General features: G+C 45.2%; 1 protein-coding gene across 1 annotated transcript; it reads right to left on the bottom strand.

Annotated features, from left to right (window-relative positions):
* Positions 1-1562: 1562 nt before the first annotated feature.
* Positions 1563-17795, bottom strand: OPALIN (oligodendrocytic myelin paranodal and inner loop protein). The gene is made up of 7 exons (XM_061189893.1): positions 17780-17795; positions 15780-15883; positions 10475-10510; positions 6260-6295; positions 5057-5176; positions 3106-3162; positions 1563-1739 (listed from the first exon to the last, which is right to left on the bottom strand). Exons 1-7 carry the CDS (start codon positions 17793-17795, stop codon positions 1563-1565), a joined length of 546 nt encoding a protein of 181 aa, XP_061045876.1.
* Between the last annotated feature and the right edge of the window lie 334 nt (positions 17796-18129).

Raw genomic sequence — 18129 nt, 5'->3', positions numbered from 1 at the left:
ACTAGCAAACCAAAAATTTTAAAGGCACTTCCTTAACTTGAAACAAGACATCTTTTAAAAAAAAAAATTACAGCAAATATCATACCTAAAGGTAAAATGTTAATCATTATTTTTCAGATCAGAAACAAAACTTATTCACTTGCCTGTTTCCGTTCAGCCTCACAACACCCCTAAGGGTAGGAGGAAGAAAATGGCTATCTCCATTTTGTACATAGAGAGCTAAGGTCCATGATATGCTCCAGAGCTCAGACCTGTGAGTGTCAAGGCTAAGGCCACAGTCATGTTCTCAGCAAATCCAAGGTCCTTCCCAACGTGTAAGAGAAGTATAAGCACCTGGATCCCTGGGCATGTCTGCTTAAAAACGGCCAAATCTGCTGTTAACGTGACTAGACTCAGTGGACTTGGTACAAAACTGAATTTCACAAAGAGCTTTGAAGAGCACGTGTTAGCGTGTGGCAGTGATTGGATGTGTATAACCTGTCCTTGGTTATTTGAAGAAGAGGAGGTGTGTTTCTGAGCAATCAGGGTCCCCGTGTGAGAAAGGAATGTTTCCACAGCATTTCAAGGAGGCCCATGGAGCTGGTGGGTGGACCCCAAGATGCCCTGGACCCAGGTTCTCCCACCAGGAGACCCGGCGTGCTCACAAGCGATGGACCTGCACAGGGGAACCAGGACTCCCGTAAGCCTCCTCACAGAAGCGATGGTGACACTGTCCATGGGCTCCCCTCAGACGACAGTCACATTGCTACTTGGTCCATCCCTTTGGTTCTGTGTTCATCCACTCAGAGTCCTCTTGATCTTTCTTCCTGCTAATGAGTTTTTCCCCATGATGGTCCAAGGACTTGGGCCTTTCTCTCCACTCTCGCAAAATGGGTATAGCCCTCATTTCTAATAATCTTTTGAAACAACCTCTGCTTTCCCTTCTCCCTATTTACCCTCTGTGCACACGCACCCACACACAGACACAGAGCCCATTACAGAACTGCCTTCCTTAGATACCCTCTGATCACAAGTGGGAGTGATGAATGACGCAGCAGTGGGCTGCCCCTGTGGTCAGGGAACATGTGGTTCCACATGGTTTCTACCCTGAGTTGTTCAGAAATAAGGAACTGCTTCTCCTCACACATCCCCTGTACGTTTCATTTATATCCCAACTTGCACCATGTTAGCCTTGGCCAACTTGCCCATGGAAGCCAGGTCTGATGGCTTTTTTGAGAAAATGGATATGAAAAAAGATGAGGAGGCAAGTCACTGAGAAATCAAACTCTTTTCCCCAAATCACAAAGAAAAGCAAATCCCCACCAGGGTCAGGAGCAGGATCCAAGGGCTCCTTTTGGATGCACAATGACTTCACTGCTTATTAAACCACAAGGTCTGAGCGTTGGAATGAACCTTATCAGATCTGTCCCTTGAAGAGTAAAGTCAACCCTAAAGTTTTCCAGATCTGCAAATGAAATTTGGATTGGTTAAGAAGCAGCGTGGCGTCTCTACTCACTCCAAGCACAAATCCCTGTGTGCTTAGCTCTGTTCCAGCTCCAGATCTGCTCCTTGGCTGTGCTGCATCACTCCAGGCTCAGTCTGGGAATAAGCCACCACAATCCCCTCCTTCTCTCCACTTCGACAGCAGGACGGTGAGTGTCACGAATGGGCTCCTCACTTCCTGAAACAGTCTTCATGTATATGTGGCCTTCTTCTGCTCCCATGATATTCTTCTCCTGTGTGGGTAACCTCCTAGGATTCTTGAGAAAACAAACAGGTTTAAAAAAAAATACATCAAAGACTTTTGCTTCTGGCCAAGTTGGAGTAACAGCAGCCAGACTTACCCTCCCACCTGAAACAACCAAGCATCAGACAAAATGTTTGGAACAAATAGTTTTCAAGACATTGGACATCATCAATGTGATCATTGATATGGTTGGGTTTTAATCTACCATCTTCCTATTTGTTTTCTATTTGTTCTATCTGTCTGCTGGTACTTAAAATTTTTTTCTGTCTTCTTCTGTATAGATTTTAGAAGCATCTTATTGAGTTCCATGAAAAATATTTGTTGAGGTTTATATTGGAATTACGTTTATTATATAGATCAATTTGAAGTTGTTTGATATCTGTATACTATTGAGTCTTCTTATCCAGGAGCATTAAATACTAACTCCCATTATTTAGGTCTTACTTAATATCTTTTACTGAAGTTTTATTATTCTCCATAAAGGGATTAAATGTTTTTGTTAGATTTATTCCTCATCATTCTGTGTATTTTTATTACCACTACAAAATGGTATTTTTTAAAAATTACTTTTTCTAATTAATTGTTATTGATTTTTAGAAATGTGAATTACTTTTTAATATTGATTTTATAACCAGTAAACTTGTTAAAATATCTTGTTAATTCTATTCATTTATCTGTAGATAATTTGGCTTTTCTATGTAGATAATCATATCATCTGTAAATAATGACATTTTTGTTTCTTCTTTTCCAGTCTTATGCTTTCTGCTTCTTTTTCTTTTTTTTAAATCTTTATTGAGGTATAATTGACAAATAAAATTGCAAGATATTTAAAGAGAATAGTGTGATTATTTGACGTACATATACATTGTGAAAGGATTCTCCTGCATTGAGTTAATTTCTACTTCTTTTTCTCATCCTGCTGCATTGACTAGGGCCTAAAGTATAATATCAAATAGAACTGGTAACAGTGAGCACCCTTGTTTTGTTTCTGATTTGAAAAAGAATCATTAACATTTTACCTTTAGGTATGATATTTGCTGTACTTTTTTTTTTTTTAAAGATGTCTTGTTTCAAGTTAAGGAAGTGCCTTTTAAATTTTTGGTTTGCTAGGAGTTCACATCACAAATGGCTGTATAATATTTTTGAATTCTCTTCTATGGAAATGATCACATGATTTTTCTCTTTTACCAGTGAAATAAGTGATATTAAATTAATTTTCTAATATTAAATAAATCTTGAATTCCTGTCCAGCCAGTAAAAATATAATGAGAAACTCCTTTGTGCTTACCCTGTACTTCTCCTGTACACCAGAGGCTTTAAGACCCTTAGCTTGTTTGCCATGTAATTGATGCATAGTGTTTATAACCAAGAGTTCTTACCTCAGCTATCCTGGGACTGTCATAGATTTCTGAAATTTCACAAGGCCTCTCACTTTCCTAAGTTGTTTTAAAAAATAAAACAAAATAAAGAAGAAGAAGAAATGAAAGGTTACAGCATTTGCCCATGACCATGATTAAAATCAGCGGTTCTTAAACCTGGCTGCACATTAGAATCACCAGAGAGCTTTAAAAATAAAACAAAATAAACAAACAGATAATAACTGCCCCCTCCCAGAAAAAACATAAACAAGAGATACCACTGTGAATTATTTCAAAAATAATCCAGGTTGACAGTGTGGAAAAGTGTGTGGAAGCGGAGATGAAACAAGATTGGCCATTGTTAATAACTAGATTCGTTATACTATTCTCTCTACTTTAGTATCTGTTTAGCGTGATCTATCATAAAATGTTGGGATATTTTTGGTACCAATGCCACAGCTCTATCATTCAGAGATTCTGATTTAATTGGTTTTGGTGGTTGGTATTTTCATAGCCTCCAAGATGATTTTAAAGTGCCCTGAAAGATTGAGGAACCATTACTTAAATAATACCACCAACAACCACAATATTTCTTAATATATTTAAAGTTTACAGCTTGTCAACACATCTTTATACCCATGATCTCATTCCATCCTTACACCTCCGCTCACCTCTTAAAATAAGTTGGGTAGGGACTTCCCTGGTGGCGCAGTGGTTAAGAATCCGCCTGCCAATGCAGGGGACATGGGTTCGAGCCCTGGTCCAGGAAGATCCCACATGCCGCGAAGCAACCAAGCTCGTGCACCACAACTACTGAGCCTGCGCTCTAGAGCCCGCGAGCCACAACTACTGAGCCTGCGTGCCACAACTACTGAAGCCTGCGCACCTAGAGCCCGTGCTCCGCAACAAGAGAAGCCACCGCAATGAGAAGCCTGCGCACCACAGTGAAGAGTAGCCCCCGCTTGCCGCAACTAGAGAAAGCCCGCGTGCCACAATGAAGGCCCAACACAGCCAAAAATTTTTTTAAAAATTTTTTTAATTAAATGAATAAGGTGGGTATATTTTTTTTCTTTTTGGCCGCACTGCGCAGCTTGTGGGATCTTAGTTCCCCACAACGGCAAGGAGGGATTGAACCCTGGCCCTTGGCCACTGAGACCACGGAGTCCTTACCACTGGACCGCCAGGGAATTCCTGAGGTGGGTAGTTTTTATGACTCTTATTTTGGAGTTGAACTAACCAAGAAACAGAAAATGTTAAGTCACTTGTCCAGGATCATATAAATCGTACAGTGGCAGAGCCAGGGTTAGAACCTACGTTTTTTACTCCCCGTTAACACCTACCACTGTGAGAACAATCAGGAATGTTCATAAATAAGGATGGAATTAGAGCCCAGAGTCCACACAACACAGTTGTATCACAACCATGGAGCCTGGCTGGACATGGGTCAGGGTGGCCCTTGAATTCTGAGCCTGGTCTCCAGAGCAATCTGGTATTTGGATGGGGTGGGGTCGGGAGATTCCCTTGTGACTAATGTGTGTTCAGAAGTGGGAAAAGGACAAAGATAGAGTCACACACTCCTGGACGTATCCCTACGATAGACGCCTCAGGGTCTCTTTGTCTCCCATCTTTCCTAAGATCACCTCCATCCTCTTTGTGAAGCTTGTGGCCTTGTTTCTCAAGGTTAGAAAACACACCCACTGTACTGACGTGTTTGCCGTAGCAACAAACGTCCCTCTCCGCTGCTACTTTTTGCCACCCCAGATACCATCCTCAAGTGACATAAGGGTTGTGTGACAAATCAGCTCTGCCTGGAGGATAATGTCATGAGTCTGAGACAGAAATTGAGGCACAGAAACATCCACCACCTTGTCCTCAGAAAACAGACATGGGTCCTGACACCCTCAGCCCAAAGCCAGTTCATCAAATACCGATTCTTGCCAACACGTCCAGACCCAAAGAAGCTGCTAATCACCTCAGTGGACTCACTACTGCTTCTTCTTTGGTGAATCAGAGTAAATAGTAAGGCCACCAGCAGGGCTGTGGCTACCAGGGATGGGATGCCAGCTGCTAACCCAAGAGAGGGTCCACAGTCCTGCACAGAGAAAATAGTCAGGTTCTCCCGGAAAAAAGGAAGAGTTCGGTTGATTAAAAGTAAAACAAAACCCTACATGGACCCTAGGTATCGTACACAAAATCAAAAGGGTAATGAAATACAGTGAAAAATTGTTTGCAACGTACATGACAAATGGCTCATTTTCATAGGCGTTAATGTACATAGTTTAAATCAATTGGAAAAGGGCGATAATTCAGTAGAAAATTGGACAAATATATGAACAGGCCATTCCTAGGAAAAGAAATACAAACGTTGCATCAACATAGGAAGAGCTGAAATACAGTTCAAAGCAACAATTAGATACCATTTTTATCTATTAGTCTGGCAAAAAGTAAAAGGTTTTAGTGTATCCCACACCATTTTGATATGAATTTTTTTATTTATTTACATTAAATACATCAGCCAATTAATTTTCAGACTCCCATTTTGCTTTGATCTGAGTGGAAATAGCCATGCTTGTAGCCCCATAAGTTTTCAGATTTGCAGATTATTTGAAAATACCAAAGATAGTGTTCAGAATCCCTACACATATGAAACTGTCGTATAATACTGGATTCTTCATTTTGGGGGGGGTGATTTTATTAAAGAATAACATAATACGTAAAAGTATATACATTATAAATATACAGCTTGATGACTTTTCACGTGATGAACCCACCCATGTAACCAGCACCCATATGAAGAAACAACGTTACCAGCCCCCCAGAAGCCCCTCGGGCTCCATTCCAGTCACTGCATGTGTAACCTCTATCCTGAAATCCATCACTGTAGGTTAGTCTTGTCTGTTTTTCAACGTCATCTAGATGCAGGTAGAAAGTATGTAGTCTCTTGTGTCTAGCTTCTTTTGTTCAACACTTTGGGAATCATCTGTGATTTTGCGTGTTCTCCTTCCCTTTTGAACTGAGTTGGTCATAAGAATAATAGTTGAGGAAGATTCTGTGCTTGGTGACAGTTCACATATCAAACTTTAATCCTCAAAACGAATGCATGAGATGGGTACAGCATTATCCCCATTTTCTAAATGACCAAACTAAGGCTCCATAATTTAAGTGATATACTTACTGCTCCTTTCCCACTGGTAACAGCTGGGGAGGAAGTCTGGGTGGAAAAAGAACATACATCTTAAGAAAACAAAATCTATAGAATGCACATCACACAACACAGTCTGTCCAAGGTTAAGCTGTAATGCCTAAAGTATATCCCTTTGCTAAACTTTCTATTAAAAACAACTGCCAAACAGAACCCTCCTTGATTGCTTCCCAGGTAAGAAGGAATAAAAATTGGGTTACAAGGAGAGATAAATCAGAAATTCAGGTGAGGTCCTCATTATTCACCCTGTGGATGTGCCATAACAGGTTTCAGAACTCAAAAAGGTTTTCTCCTGTCCCAAGTCCCCACACGCTTCCCAGCACACTTTGGGTCTACTTGTCCCTTTTGCTAGAAGGGAAAAAAGTTAAATACCAGTGGAAGCCAGGCTCTTTAAGGAGGCCTTACTTGTTTCCAAACTGCAATGAAGCAAATGGCTTGGGCAGGTATCTGAAGTTGTGAATTATCCATGCTCCTGGGATAATTCTACACTGAATGAGTACAGTACATGTTCCCATTTCACATCTCCACTCAAGGAGGGGCACTGGGTTTTACCCATTTGTGAGATATTTCAGATGAGAGTCTTATCTGGATCAATAAATCTCAGAGCACAGAGTTCCACATTAGCAACTGACCCGTGTAAGCTATGCGAGGTGGTGCCGTGTGGGGTTAAGAGCACGAGTCCTAGGCTCACACTAGCCGGAATGAAATGGCGATTTCTCCACTCACAAGCTAACGAGCCTCATTTCTTCATGTATAAAATAGGGCTGTGAGTACCTACCTCTAGGATTGGTAAGAGGATCAAATGAGCACCAGGAGTATAAGCTTTAAACTTGGCAAAGCTCTGACCAGACCTGTTATATAGTAAATATTCTCATCAACCTCAGTGACTACACTGGAATCCCAGGGGCTTGGACTTTTGACAGTTATGTCTCTATTTTACAACAAAAAAAAAAAGATCCAGATCTCAGAGAAGTTATAGGTCTTCTCCCAGGTCTCATAGATAACCATAAATCTAACCTGAATGTGGATGTTTGCATTCCAAGCCTAAGCCTCTTTCCCAGAGAGCTCCCATCAAAGGAGAGATTTGCTAACCAGGTATTGACACTTGGTACTTAAATGGCTACAGTTTTTAAAAATAGAACTACCATATGACCCAGCAATCCCACTGCTGGGCATATACCCTGAGAAAACCATAATTCAAAAAGAGCCATGTACCACAATGTTCATTGCAGCTCTATTTACAATAGCTGGGACATGGAAGCAACCTAAGTGTCCATCAACAGATGAATGGATAAAGAAGATGTGGCACATATATACAATGGAATATTACTCAGCCATAAAAAGAAACGAAATTGAACTATTTGTAGTGAGGTGGATGAACCTAGAGTCTGTCATACAGAGTGAAATAAGTCAGAAAGAGAAAAACAAATATCGTATGCTGACACATATATATGGAATCTAAAAAAAAATGGTTCTGAAGAACCTAGGGGCAGGACAGGAATAAAGACACAGACGTAGAGAATGGACTTGAGGACACGGGGTGGGGGAAGGGTAAGCTGGGACGAAGTGAGAGAGTGGCATGGACATATATACACTACCAAATGTAAAACAGCCAGTGGGAAGCAGCCGCATAGCACAGGGAGATCAGCTTGGTGCTTTGTGACCACCTAGAGGGGTGGGATAGGGAGGGTGGGAGGGAGACGCAAGAGGGAGGAGATATGGGGATAGATGTATATGTATAGCTGATTCACTTTGTTATAAAGCAGAAACTAACACACCATTGTAAAGCAATTATACTCCAATAAAGATGTTAAAAAATAAATAAATAAATAAATAAATAAAATTTAAAAAATTTTTAAAAATAAATAGCTACAGTTTTACTGAAGCACAATCTCACCCCACCCCCACTTTAAAACTGCATTTACCTTAAGGGTTCTATTTCTCAGGGTGATGCCAAGAGTTGCATATCGTTTTGGGTAAGATGTTTTGTCTTCAGGTTGCAGAAATTCACTTGGGCTGGCTTTGGCCCCCCAAAATGAGTTACCTCTAAGGATTCAGGGGTACCTCATGGAGCCCATGGGCAGTGGGAATCTGGTCTCTCTAGGGACTGAAGCTGGGGACCGGGAACTTGTCAGGACCAAAGCCATCCCTCCTGGGATCTCTCCATCACTCCTGGGCAGAATGGCCTTTCACCTGTACTTTTCTCTGCCTCTTTGCTTCCTTCTTTCTCTTTCCAGATGGATTTTTCTGCCCTCATGAACACCTGCTAATCGTACCAGCTAATGCTTATGGAGAACTTACTATGTGCCAGGCTGTTCAAGTACTTTTCCTGTATCGACTCATTTATTCTTCACCATAGCCAGTGAAGCAGGACTATAACGATCCCTATTTTACAGAAGAGAAGAGTGAGGCACAGAGAAGTCAAGTAACTTGTGCAAGGTCACACAGCCCTAAGTGGCAGATGCCGAGTGGCCTGGCTCCAGGGTCCAAGCTCTTAACCGTTGGACTACTCTGCCTTCCATAACAAAATGCAGCATCCCAACCCAGTTTTTATACTTGACAGTTCAGTATGGCCCAGTAGGGGCTGACTTGCATATGTGGCCCTGTCCCCAACTCTCTGCAGAGAAGCTCTCATGAGCTGAGTATCCACCTTTCCCCACTTCCCAGGGCTCTGGTGTTCCCAGTCATCCAGCTGCACCAAAAGGGAAGGGTTCTATGGTAGAAATATAACTGCCAGGTAGGGTGGCCAGCCGTCCTGGTTTTCCACGGAAATTGCCTAGGTGGTAGCACATTCAGTGCTAAAACCAGACAGTCCCAGGCAGGCTGGGGTGGCTGTTGTCCTACATAGGTTCAAAGGGAGGAGGGACAGTTCTCAGAGAAATGTGCTGTGAACCAAGGAGATGCTCCCAAAGTGATGACTAACAGGGTAAGGGCCTCCCTCTCAACCCGTTCACCCTCACCGCCCCAAGCAACGGCTTCTTGCTTCTCTGAGTTACCTTCGTAGGCTGGGCCAAGCCAGGATAAGACAGAACCTGGGGTCTCTACGGACCTGCTGGCTTCGAGCAGCCAGGGGGAAAGTGCCAGCAGTGGCCATATTCAAAGGTTTTGACAGGTAAGGAGAGGGATAGGGGAATTTGTCTGCAGACAACAGGCGGAGGCAGAAGCAGGGGACAGAGTGAGTCAGGGAGGTTCAGAAGGCAGGGCCGCGCCGGGAGGGTAGAGCAGGTGCCGGGGAGTCACGGACAGATGTCAGGGCCGCCAGTGTGGCAGCAGAAGGGCCGGCAGTGAGTCTCGATGTTCTACCTATCTGCTGCTCTCCAGAATGTTGCCCCCATGGTACAGTAAACATGGCCACGGGCTTAAGCGTCCCCTTTCCTGGCGATTCAGTTTATTCTCTTTGAATAACCATATGACTTTCCAGAAAATTTTGGCACAGCCAAAACCACTGAAAAACTGGGCCAGGAAAACACCTGGCTCCATCACAGCAGCACCTCTGGTCAGAAAACAATCCTGGCGTGTTATCTCTACACAACACGAAAACAGAAGATGGAGGGTCGATTCTGGACTGAAACGGTCCACCATCATCAACTGCAAATCTCCATTTGGACTTGCAACTAAATGTCACAATCCAGAGCCATAAAACATTCATTCTTCTTAACCCAATAATTCCCCTTCTAGGCTACATTCTAAGGAAATCAGCTCAAGTGCTGACAAGGATTTATCTATACCTACGTTTATCACAAAATCATTCCTAATAGTGATTAATCACTTAAAGAAATAATTCACTTGAAGAAATATCATATGACCACCCTCAGTACGGTTATAAAGGTGGATGGAAAACATTTATCATATAAAATTATGGGTAGAATAAGAAGACCATGGTACAAAAGCAACAAAAGTCAAAATTTATGTAGAATCAGACAGGACTGGAATTAGTGTCCCCAGTGTTTTCTGCTGATGGCAATTTAGCTGTTTTGGTTTTTTGCTGTTTTCCTTTTCAAAATGTGTATTTATACTTTTTATAATCGAAAACATTTCTCTCAGCACCCCCAGCTCTTCGTAGTGCCTTTGAAACCTGTGTAACTTGTTGCTCCAATGAGCTTTGTGTGATGGCATCCTGGAAGCCCAGTGTCAACTCTGCATTGATCTTTGCTGACCTGCCTGGTCAACGGGGACTGCTGTACTCACCGTGTTGGCCGGCAGTGTGAAGTTCAGTGAAAAACTCTGGAAGAGAGAAGGAAACATTAGAGCTCCCAGGAATGGTCAGCCAGGCTCCTCACTCCTCCACCAAATGTCACTGACCCTGGCGGATTCCAGGAGAATTTACTGACCCACAGGCTCAGTCAGTCCCAGACTCCCCTCCCAATCTTGGCCCCAAAAGATGGCAGGGGGGCAGTGGAGCCTGAGGTCATGAGTTCCTCCCTCAGCATCAAGGCAGGTCTTCAACCTCTCTCTCCTTTTCCAGGTCCTCAACCAGGGCCGGATTAAGGGACCAGCCAGTGAAGCTATTGCCTGAGCAGTCCTGACCCAAAAGGGCAGCAGAAGCATTACTAGAAATTCAGCAGAGTGCTAAAAATTGTTTTTTTCCCCCGGAACTCCTTTCAGGGAGGAAACTGTGTAAAGTGACGGCGCTTTCTTCTTGGGGTGGGAAGTAAGACCCCCCAGGGGCTCCAACAAGAACACCTGCTCCTTCAACCCCCTCCCAGGAGGAGAAGCTGAGGAAGACAAGCTTCTGTCTTTGCAGAGTCCGAGGCAGGGGTTCCAGGCTGGAGCTGAGCTGGTCAGAACGACAGAGGAGATGCTAACCCTCTGTGCCCTCCCCTCACTCAGCACCCAGCCTTACCTCTCCCCCCAAATATGGCATCAATATTTAAAGATTGCGGGCTCAATGGGACACCAACATGTTAGCCTGCCCACGTGCCCACCTACCCGGGTCAGACCCTGCCCAGGGCCTCCAGTGGCTCCTTCCTTCTCCCTGTCCCCACCTCCTGTCACTCCAGTTTGGGGTCTTTGATGCCAGTTTTTCCAGGCTGCTCTTTACCCAGTCCCTTCCCTGCCTGGATGTGAAAAATGGGTGGATTTCGCTCCAACTCAGCTGGCGACGCTTTCTGTCCCTTGTTCAGGGAGCTGAAGTGGTTATGTTTCTACTTTCCGGACCCCTGCCCCGCCCCCCGTTCGTGTCCACCTCCCCTGATTCATGCCTCCTGGCTGGGCTCTCATTCAGCCCCAGCCTCCCTGGTTCCCCACAGCTTGGCTTAAACTCCAGCTCCTGATCTTCCTGAAGCCTCCCAAGACCTGGTTCTGTCATTCTAGAAGCAATGTGTTTGCTAAGTTTTAAAATTAAATGTTAGCCAACAATGGGAAGATTGGGAAGGATTAGAGAATCCAAGAGAATCCTAACATTTCAGACCTGAGGTGCCTTCAAGATCATCTACCTCAGAACTCTCATTTTTTTTTATACATCTTTATTAGAGTATAACTGCTTTACAACATTGTGTTAGTTTCTGCTGTACAACAAAGTGAATCAGCTATACGTACACATATATCCCCATATCTCCTCCCTCTTGCACCTCCCTCCCACCCTCCCTATCCCACCCCTCTAGGTCGTCACAGAGCACCGAGCTGATCTCCCTGTGCTCTGCAGCAGCTTCCCACTAGCTATCTATTTTACATTTGGTAGTGTATATATGTCAGTGCTACTCACTCACTACATCCCAGCCTCCCCTCCCACCTCGTGTCCTCAAGTCCATTCTCTACATCTGCGTCTTTATTCCTGCCCTGCCAGTAGGTTCATCAGTACCATTTTTCTAGATTCCATATATATGCGTTAGCATATGGTATTTTTCTGTTTTTGACATACTTCACTCTGTATGACAGTCTCTAGGTCCATCCACCTCACTACAAATAATTCAATTTCATTCCTTTTTATGACCGAGTAATATTCCATTGTATATATGTGTCACATCTTTATCCATTCATCAGTCAATGGACATTTAGGTTGGTTCCATGTCCTGGCTATTGTAAATAGTACTGCAATGAACATTGTGGTACATGTCTCTTTTTGAATTATGGCTTTCTCAGGGTATATGCCCAGTAGTGGGATTGCTGGGTCATATGGCAGTTCTATTTTTAGTTTTTTAAGGAATCTCCATACTGCTTTCCATAGTGGTTGTATCAATTTACATTCCCACCAACAGTGCAAGAGGGCAGAACTCTCATTTTACAGAAGAGGAAGCTGAGGCCCAGGGACTCCTCAGAAATTACCTCACGGATAAATGAGAACAGTTGGAGCTTATCTCTTAAAACAGGCCAAGTGGGATTGGTCCATGTGACTCAAATCCAAGCTGGAAGATGGTTCTAGAGGCAATAGTCCCAATATATGCAAAATTGATGAGACACCTGTTTTAGCTAGCTTTCTGGAAGGTTGGAATTCAGAGAGGTTAATGAATGAGAAGTTCCTTTGTGAACTAAAAATGTTTCAAGCGCCTACAATGTATAGTTCCCCCTACCCCCTGCCCCAGAGATTATGTCTTTCAATTAGGATGGCCCCAGCCAGCCAGCACGCTTCAGTGGCGACTCTTCACTTCTCTGTCTCTTAGCAACAGGGGGCCCTCACTTTATAGAGAAGAAATTCGATGAAGAATTTGAACAAGTTGCCCAAATTCACACGACTGGGTCTTTTGGTGACAGCCTCTTTCTACTACATTACAGGCTTCCTCAGGACTCCTAGAGTTTCTGCAGAATAACTGGAGCCCCCAATTATTCTGCACCTCCACTTCCAGGACAGTATTAGGACAAGAGGGACATCTGGGCCACCTTAGGTCAGGGTCTTCCTGCTCAAGGGACCTAACCGCTACCTTTCATGGTAATGCCAACTGAGCCTGCAGAGGACACCGGATGGTCTCTGCATCAAACGCAGCTGCCCAGAGCCTTATCTCATCAGTGAGCACTGGGTACTGATGTCAGCAGGCCCAGGACAAAGCTTCCTTTGGAGGGACAGCAGAAGGGAGGAGCAGCAACAAGTGGGCCATTGCACGTGCTGTTTATCAACATTTGGATGATGAAGGTTTTGGCTAATTTCAGAAAGACATTTATATTTTGTAGAAGCACACTACAGTGCTCTCATGGAAAGAAAAACATCACGTAAATGTGGGTGGAGAAGAATCTCACGCAGTGTCCTTTAGAGAGGCAGCTGGGTGGGGCAAGGCAACCCTGGGCTTGGAGCCCCCTGATCTGGATTTGAGTCCAGACTCAGCCACTTAGTAGCTGTGTGGCCTGGGGAAAGTGAATCAAACTCTCTGGTCTCCATTTCCTCACAACAAATCTGTTCTCCCAGGCACTGTTTTTCCATCCTCAAAACAGGGATACCATTAACTAAGCCCGAAGGAAATAATGTCTGTGGCAGCTCTTTTGAAACTATAAAATACTCCAGGTGGAGGATCACGTGGTGTCATATTCTTCATGGCCTAGTCAGCACAGAGCGAGGCACAGGGAAGCCCCTGGGAAGATCTTGTTGGATGGAATTGTCTACATGGATTAGCAATATTCAAAGTACTGGGATTTGGTACAAGGCGCTCATTGCTAGTCTAAGCACTATGTGATATCTACATAATGGTTCTGAAGGTACCTCAGATCTCAGTGGCTGTCACTCATTAGGAGTCCGCTGTTTGTGATGGGAAGGAGGGGAGACGGGATAACCACCAGGCACTGTTATGAGTGAGTGGTCACATGCTGCACTCATAACCTCCCCACAAGGGGAGCGGTCTCTCATCTCCACACCATGGCTGAGGTGACCGAGACCAGGACAGTTTTCTCAAGGTCCCCAGCTGGTAAGTGGGAGAGGCTAGATCACAGATCTTCCCAACTCCAAAGCCTGAATTCAACTCCTTTTTTTTTCCTTTTCTTAAGTTTTAACATCTTGTTAAAAGACTTTCAAGAGGGCTTCCCTGGTGGCGCAGTGGTTAAGAATCTGCCTGCCAATGCAGGGGACACGGGTTTGAGCCCTGGTCCAGGAAGATCTCACGTGCCGCGGAGCAACAAAGCCCGCGAGCCACAACTACTGAGCCAGCATGCCTACAGTCCACGCTCTGCAACAAGAGAAACCACCACAATGAGAAGCCCATGCACCGCAATGAAGAGTAGCCCCCGCTCACCACAGCTAGAGAAAGCCCGCGTGCAGCAACAAAGACCCAATGCAACCAAAAATAAATAAATAAATAAAATAAAATAAATTTATTGGGGAAAAAAAAAAGATTTTCAAGAAACAAGAATGCAGAGGGCGTCTTCTTTAGAGGACAGCCTTCTTCCTAACCTTCTGAACCCTCCCTGAACTGCCCTTTCCTCAGGAACTGGGTCCTGACTGTTGAATTCTGACCCCCAAGTCTCTAGTCTGGCTATGCCCCCAGCTCCTAGTAGATAGAAATGTGGGTTCTGGATCAAGAGAGCTCTTCCAATGTGGTGCCAGCAGGCAGGGCCCCTCCGCACCCCCTGAGGCCTAGAGGTGGGAGAGGTCACCACTCTAACCTGGGCCTGACAGCCCTTCAGTCTTACTGTTGCTCACCCCTCCCATCCTACATTTGTTCACGTGTTCATGCTTCTAACAGACTTTACTCCTAGATGTCAACTCCTTTCAACAATCTCTTTAAAAAGGAATCACAGAAGCCTCTTCTAACTTACCAAGCTTCATTCGACTGAGTCATAAGCAAACGTGTATCAAGTCAATAAGAAAGGTGGAAGGGCTTCCCTGGTGGCACAGTGGTTGAGAATCCGCCTGCCAATGCAGGGGACATGGGTTCGAGCCCTGGTCCGGGAAGATCCCACATGCCGCGGAGCAACTAAGCCCATGTGCCACAACTACTGAGCCTGTGCTCTAGAGCCCGTGAGTCACAACTACTGAACCCGGGTGCCGCAACTACTGAAGCCCACGCGCCTAGAGCCCGTGCTCTGCAACGAGAGAAGCCACTGCAATGAGAAGCCCGCTCACTGCAACGAAGAGTAGCCCCCGCTCACTGCAACTAGAGAAAGCCCACGTGCAGCAACAAAGACCCAACACAGCCAAAAAAAAATTAATTAATTAAATTAATTAAAAAAAAAAAAGAAAGGTGGAAGGTTTCTGATGCAACTTATGACTCTCCCTGTTACTGATCACATAGCAGAAGGCAGACTGAACAAATAAGTATAAAGGCACGGGTCGGACCCATTGCTTCAACTGGGAACTGAATTTAGCTGAAACATTTACTTTGCACCCTTGTATGTGGGGTTTTAAAAACAAAACCTTAATATTAAAATATAAGATGGAATCAGCAAATACTAGATAGAATGTTTTTAAATGATTGTACATTGGAAAATAATTAAAAGCCAAGCTCCTTAACTTCCTTGTCCCAAGGGCACAGTTATATTTGAATTAGGAGATGTCAAATTTAAAAGTCAGGGGATTGTTTTTTATAGAGAGAAATGAAAGTTAGGCAGAGGAAAGACGCTAACTCTCACTCACCATTTCCGACAGCCTCCCGAGAGCTTCCTCCAAACACTGCCCTCGGCAACCTCGTTTCTTGCTGGTGTTATTGGCTTGTGTCTTGCGTTTGTAGGAGCATCCAGCTGGGAGAGCAAGGGTGACAGGAGAAGAGGTGGCTCCCAGAGAGCTCTGGCCAAGCCATTTATGGTCAGGGGAGTAGCCGAGTCTTTGGCCCACCCCTTGGGGAAGATGGTCTCCTGCTTCATGGCCACTGTGTAAGGGCCAGGTCATCTATCTTCGTTGTCTTCATTTTCTGTCCTTTTTACTTTTCAAGCCCCTTCCTTGGTTATACCTCCTTCTCAGCAAAGAACCCAGAGCTGGCCTGAGAGCTTGGCGACTCCTGCACCAACATCTCTTTAGAAACAATGGGTTACACAGGCTGAGGGAGGCTGGCCACTCCACCTCCAGCTGCCGGGCTGTGGCGTGATCCCCGTCCCAGCAATGATGGAGTCAACACATCACCAGCGTCGATGCAGGGGCCTGGGAGATGGGGGCTGGGGCCCGCTCTGTGTTGGAGGCTGTAGCTGCCTCAGTGAGCACACGCCTTAGGCAAAGAGCCGCGTGGCGGTGAGTTAGCTTCACCCCGTTTCTGTTCTCACATTTTGATGGGGAGCCTCACAGAGCTGGAGGAAGCCATGAATGTGGGCTGCCTTATAATTCTTATGAGTTCTTTGTTAGGAGTTTGCTTCTTTAAAGCAATGAAGGAGTTGGAGTCTCAGGTCAACAGAACAATTAAAACCAATCATTTGGTCATTTCAATGAGTGCATTCATTCATTTACTCAACAAATCTTTTTGACAACTTCTCTATGTCACGTATTATTCTGGGCACTGTCCTGGGCTTGGTGATAAAGACAAATGAGGCCCGAACTCTTAGGGAATGTATGTTCCAGCGAGGCAGACGGACAACAATCAGAACAAAAGAGCAAAAACCACTGTGGAGGAGCAAGCGGGGCGTCAGGGAAGAGTGACCGGAGCGACCAGGAGGCAGTTGCTTTAGACGTCTCTGAGAGCTGACATTTAAGAAGGACTTCCCTGGTGGCGCAGTGGTTAAGAATCCGCCTGCCAATGCAGGGGACACCGGTTCAAGCCCTGGTCTGGGAAGATCCCACATGCCGCGGAGCAAGTAAGCCCGTGGGCCACAACTACTGAGCCTACGCTCTAGAGCCTGTGAGCCACAACTACTCAGCCCACGCACCTACAGCCTGTGCTCTGCGACAAGAGAAGCCACCGCAATGAGAAGCCCTCGTACCACAAAGAAGAGTAGCCCCTGCTTGCCGCAATTAGAGAAAGCCCGTGTGCAGCAACGAAGACCAACGCAGCCAAAAATATAAATAAATAAAATTAAAAAAAAAAAAAAGATGCACGTGAAAGATGAGAAGAGGGTCCCAGGCGGAGGGAACAGGAAATGCAAAGTCCCGGGGCTGAAGCAGGCTTCGTGTGCTGGGACCAGAGGGAGGCCAGTGTACCTGCAGGGAGGGACCTGGAAGAGGTTAAAGACAGAGTGAGCTAGGGGCCCGTGATGTGAGCAGGCAGGGCATGGTAAGATTTCCATCGTAGGGCAATGGGAAGACTTACAGGGGTTTTGAGGGGGAGAGGGGATGATCTAACTGATGTCGACAATGATTACTGGCTTCTCTGTGGAGCCTGGATTATAGGGGACACAAGTGTTAACCTGGAGACTGGTTAGCAGAGTCCAAGTGAGTGGTGATGCTGGCTGCCCTGGGATGAGGACAGTGGAGATGGAGAGGAGTGAGTAGGTTTGTGGCTTATTGCGGGGGTAAAGGCAGTGAGACTTGATGATGGAAGAAATGTGGGGCAGGGGAGGGGAGAGAAGGGCATGGGAAGATCAGAATGAAGCCGACTCCTGGGTTTGGGGCTTGACTAACAGGCGTGGAGGCCCCATGTGCTTAGGCAGGTGATACTGGAAAACGGGGTGTGGGGATCCAGGCACTGGGATGCTGTGCTGCATAAGACGTACGTGGCCTCTGCCTCATGGGGCCTCCAGTCCCCAAGACTCCACGGTGATGGCTAAACTGAATCCACAGGTGCCTGGACGCTGGGGAGACAGCACAGTTCAGAGAGGCCTGTGTGGAAAGCCTTGGCTGCCTTTCTGGACCGTGTGAGGTCTTAGGCAAGTGAAGTAACTCCTTCCAGCTTCCGCGTGAATCTATAAAGTGGAGAAAATACAGTTTACAATGACTGGACTATTTAAATCAGCACAACTGGTATAAATTATGCTTCTAACTTTGCTTGGTGGGCATAGAATCACACCTGGACCAGAGAGCTGGACCGAGGAACTTGAGTTGATGGCCCCTGCTTCCTCTGACT

The sequence above is a fragment of the Eubalaena glacialis genome, chromosome 1, assembly GCF_028564815.1.
Source record: "Eubalaena glacialis isolate mEubGla1 chromosome 1, mEubGla1.1.hap2.+ XY, whole genome shotgun sequence".
Lineage (NCBI taxonomy): Eukaryota > Metazoa > Chordata > Mammalia > Artiodactyla > Balaenidae > Eubalaena > Eubalaena glacialis.
Note: the sequence above shows the minus strand (reverse complement) of the source record. Positions and strands in the feature narration are given on the sequence as shown.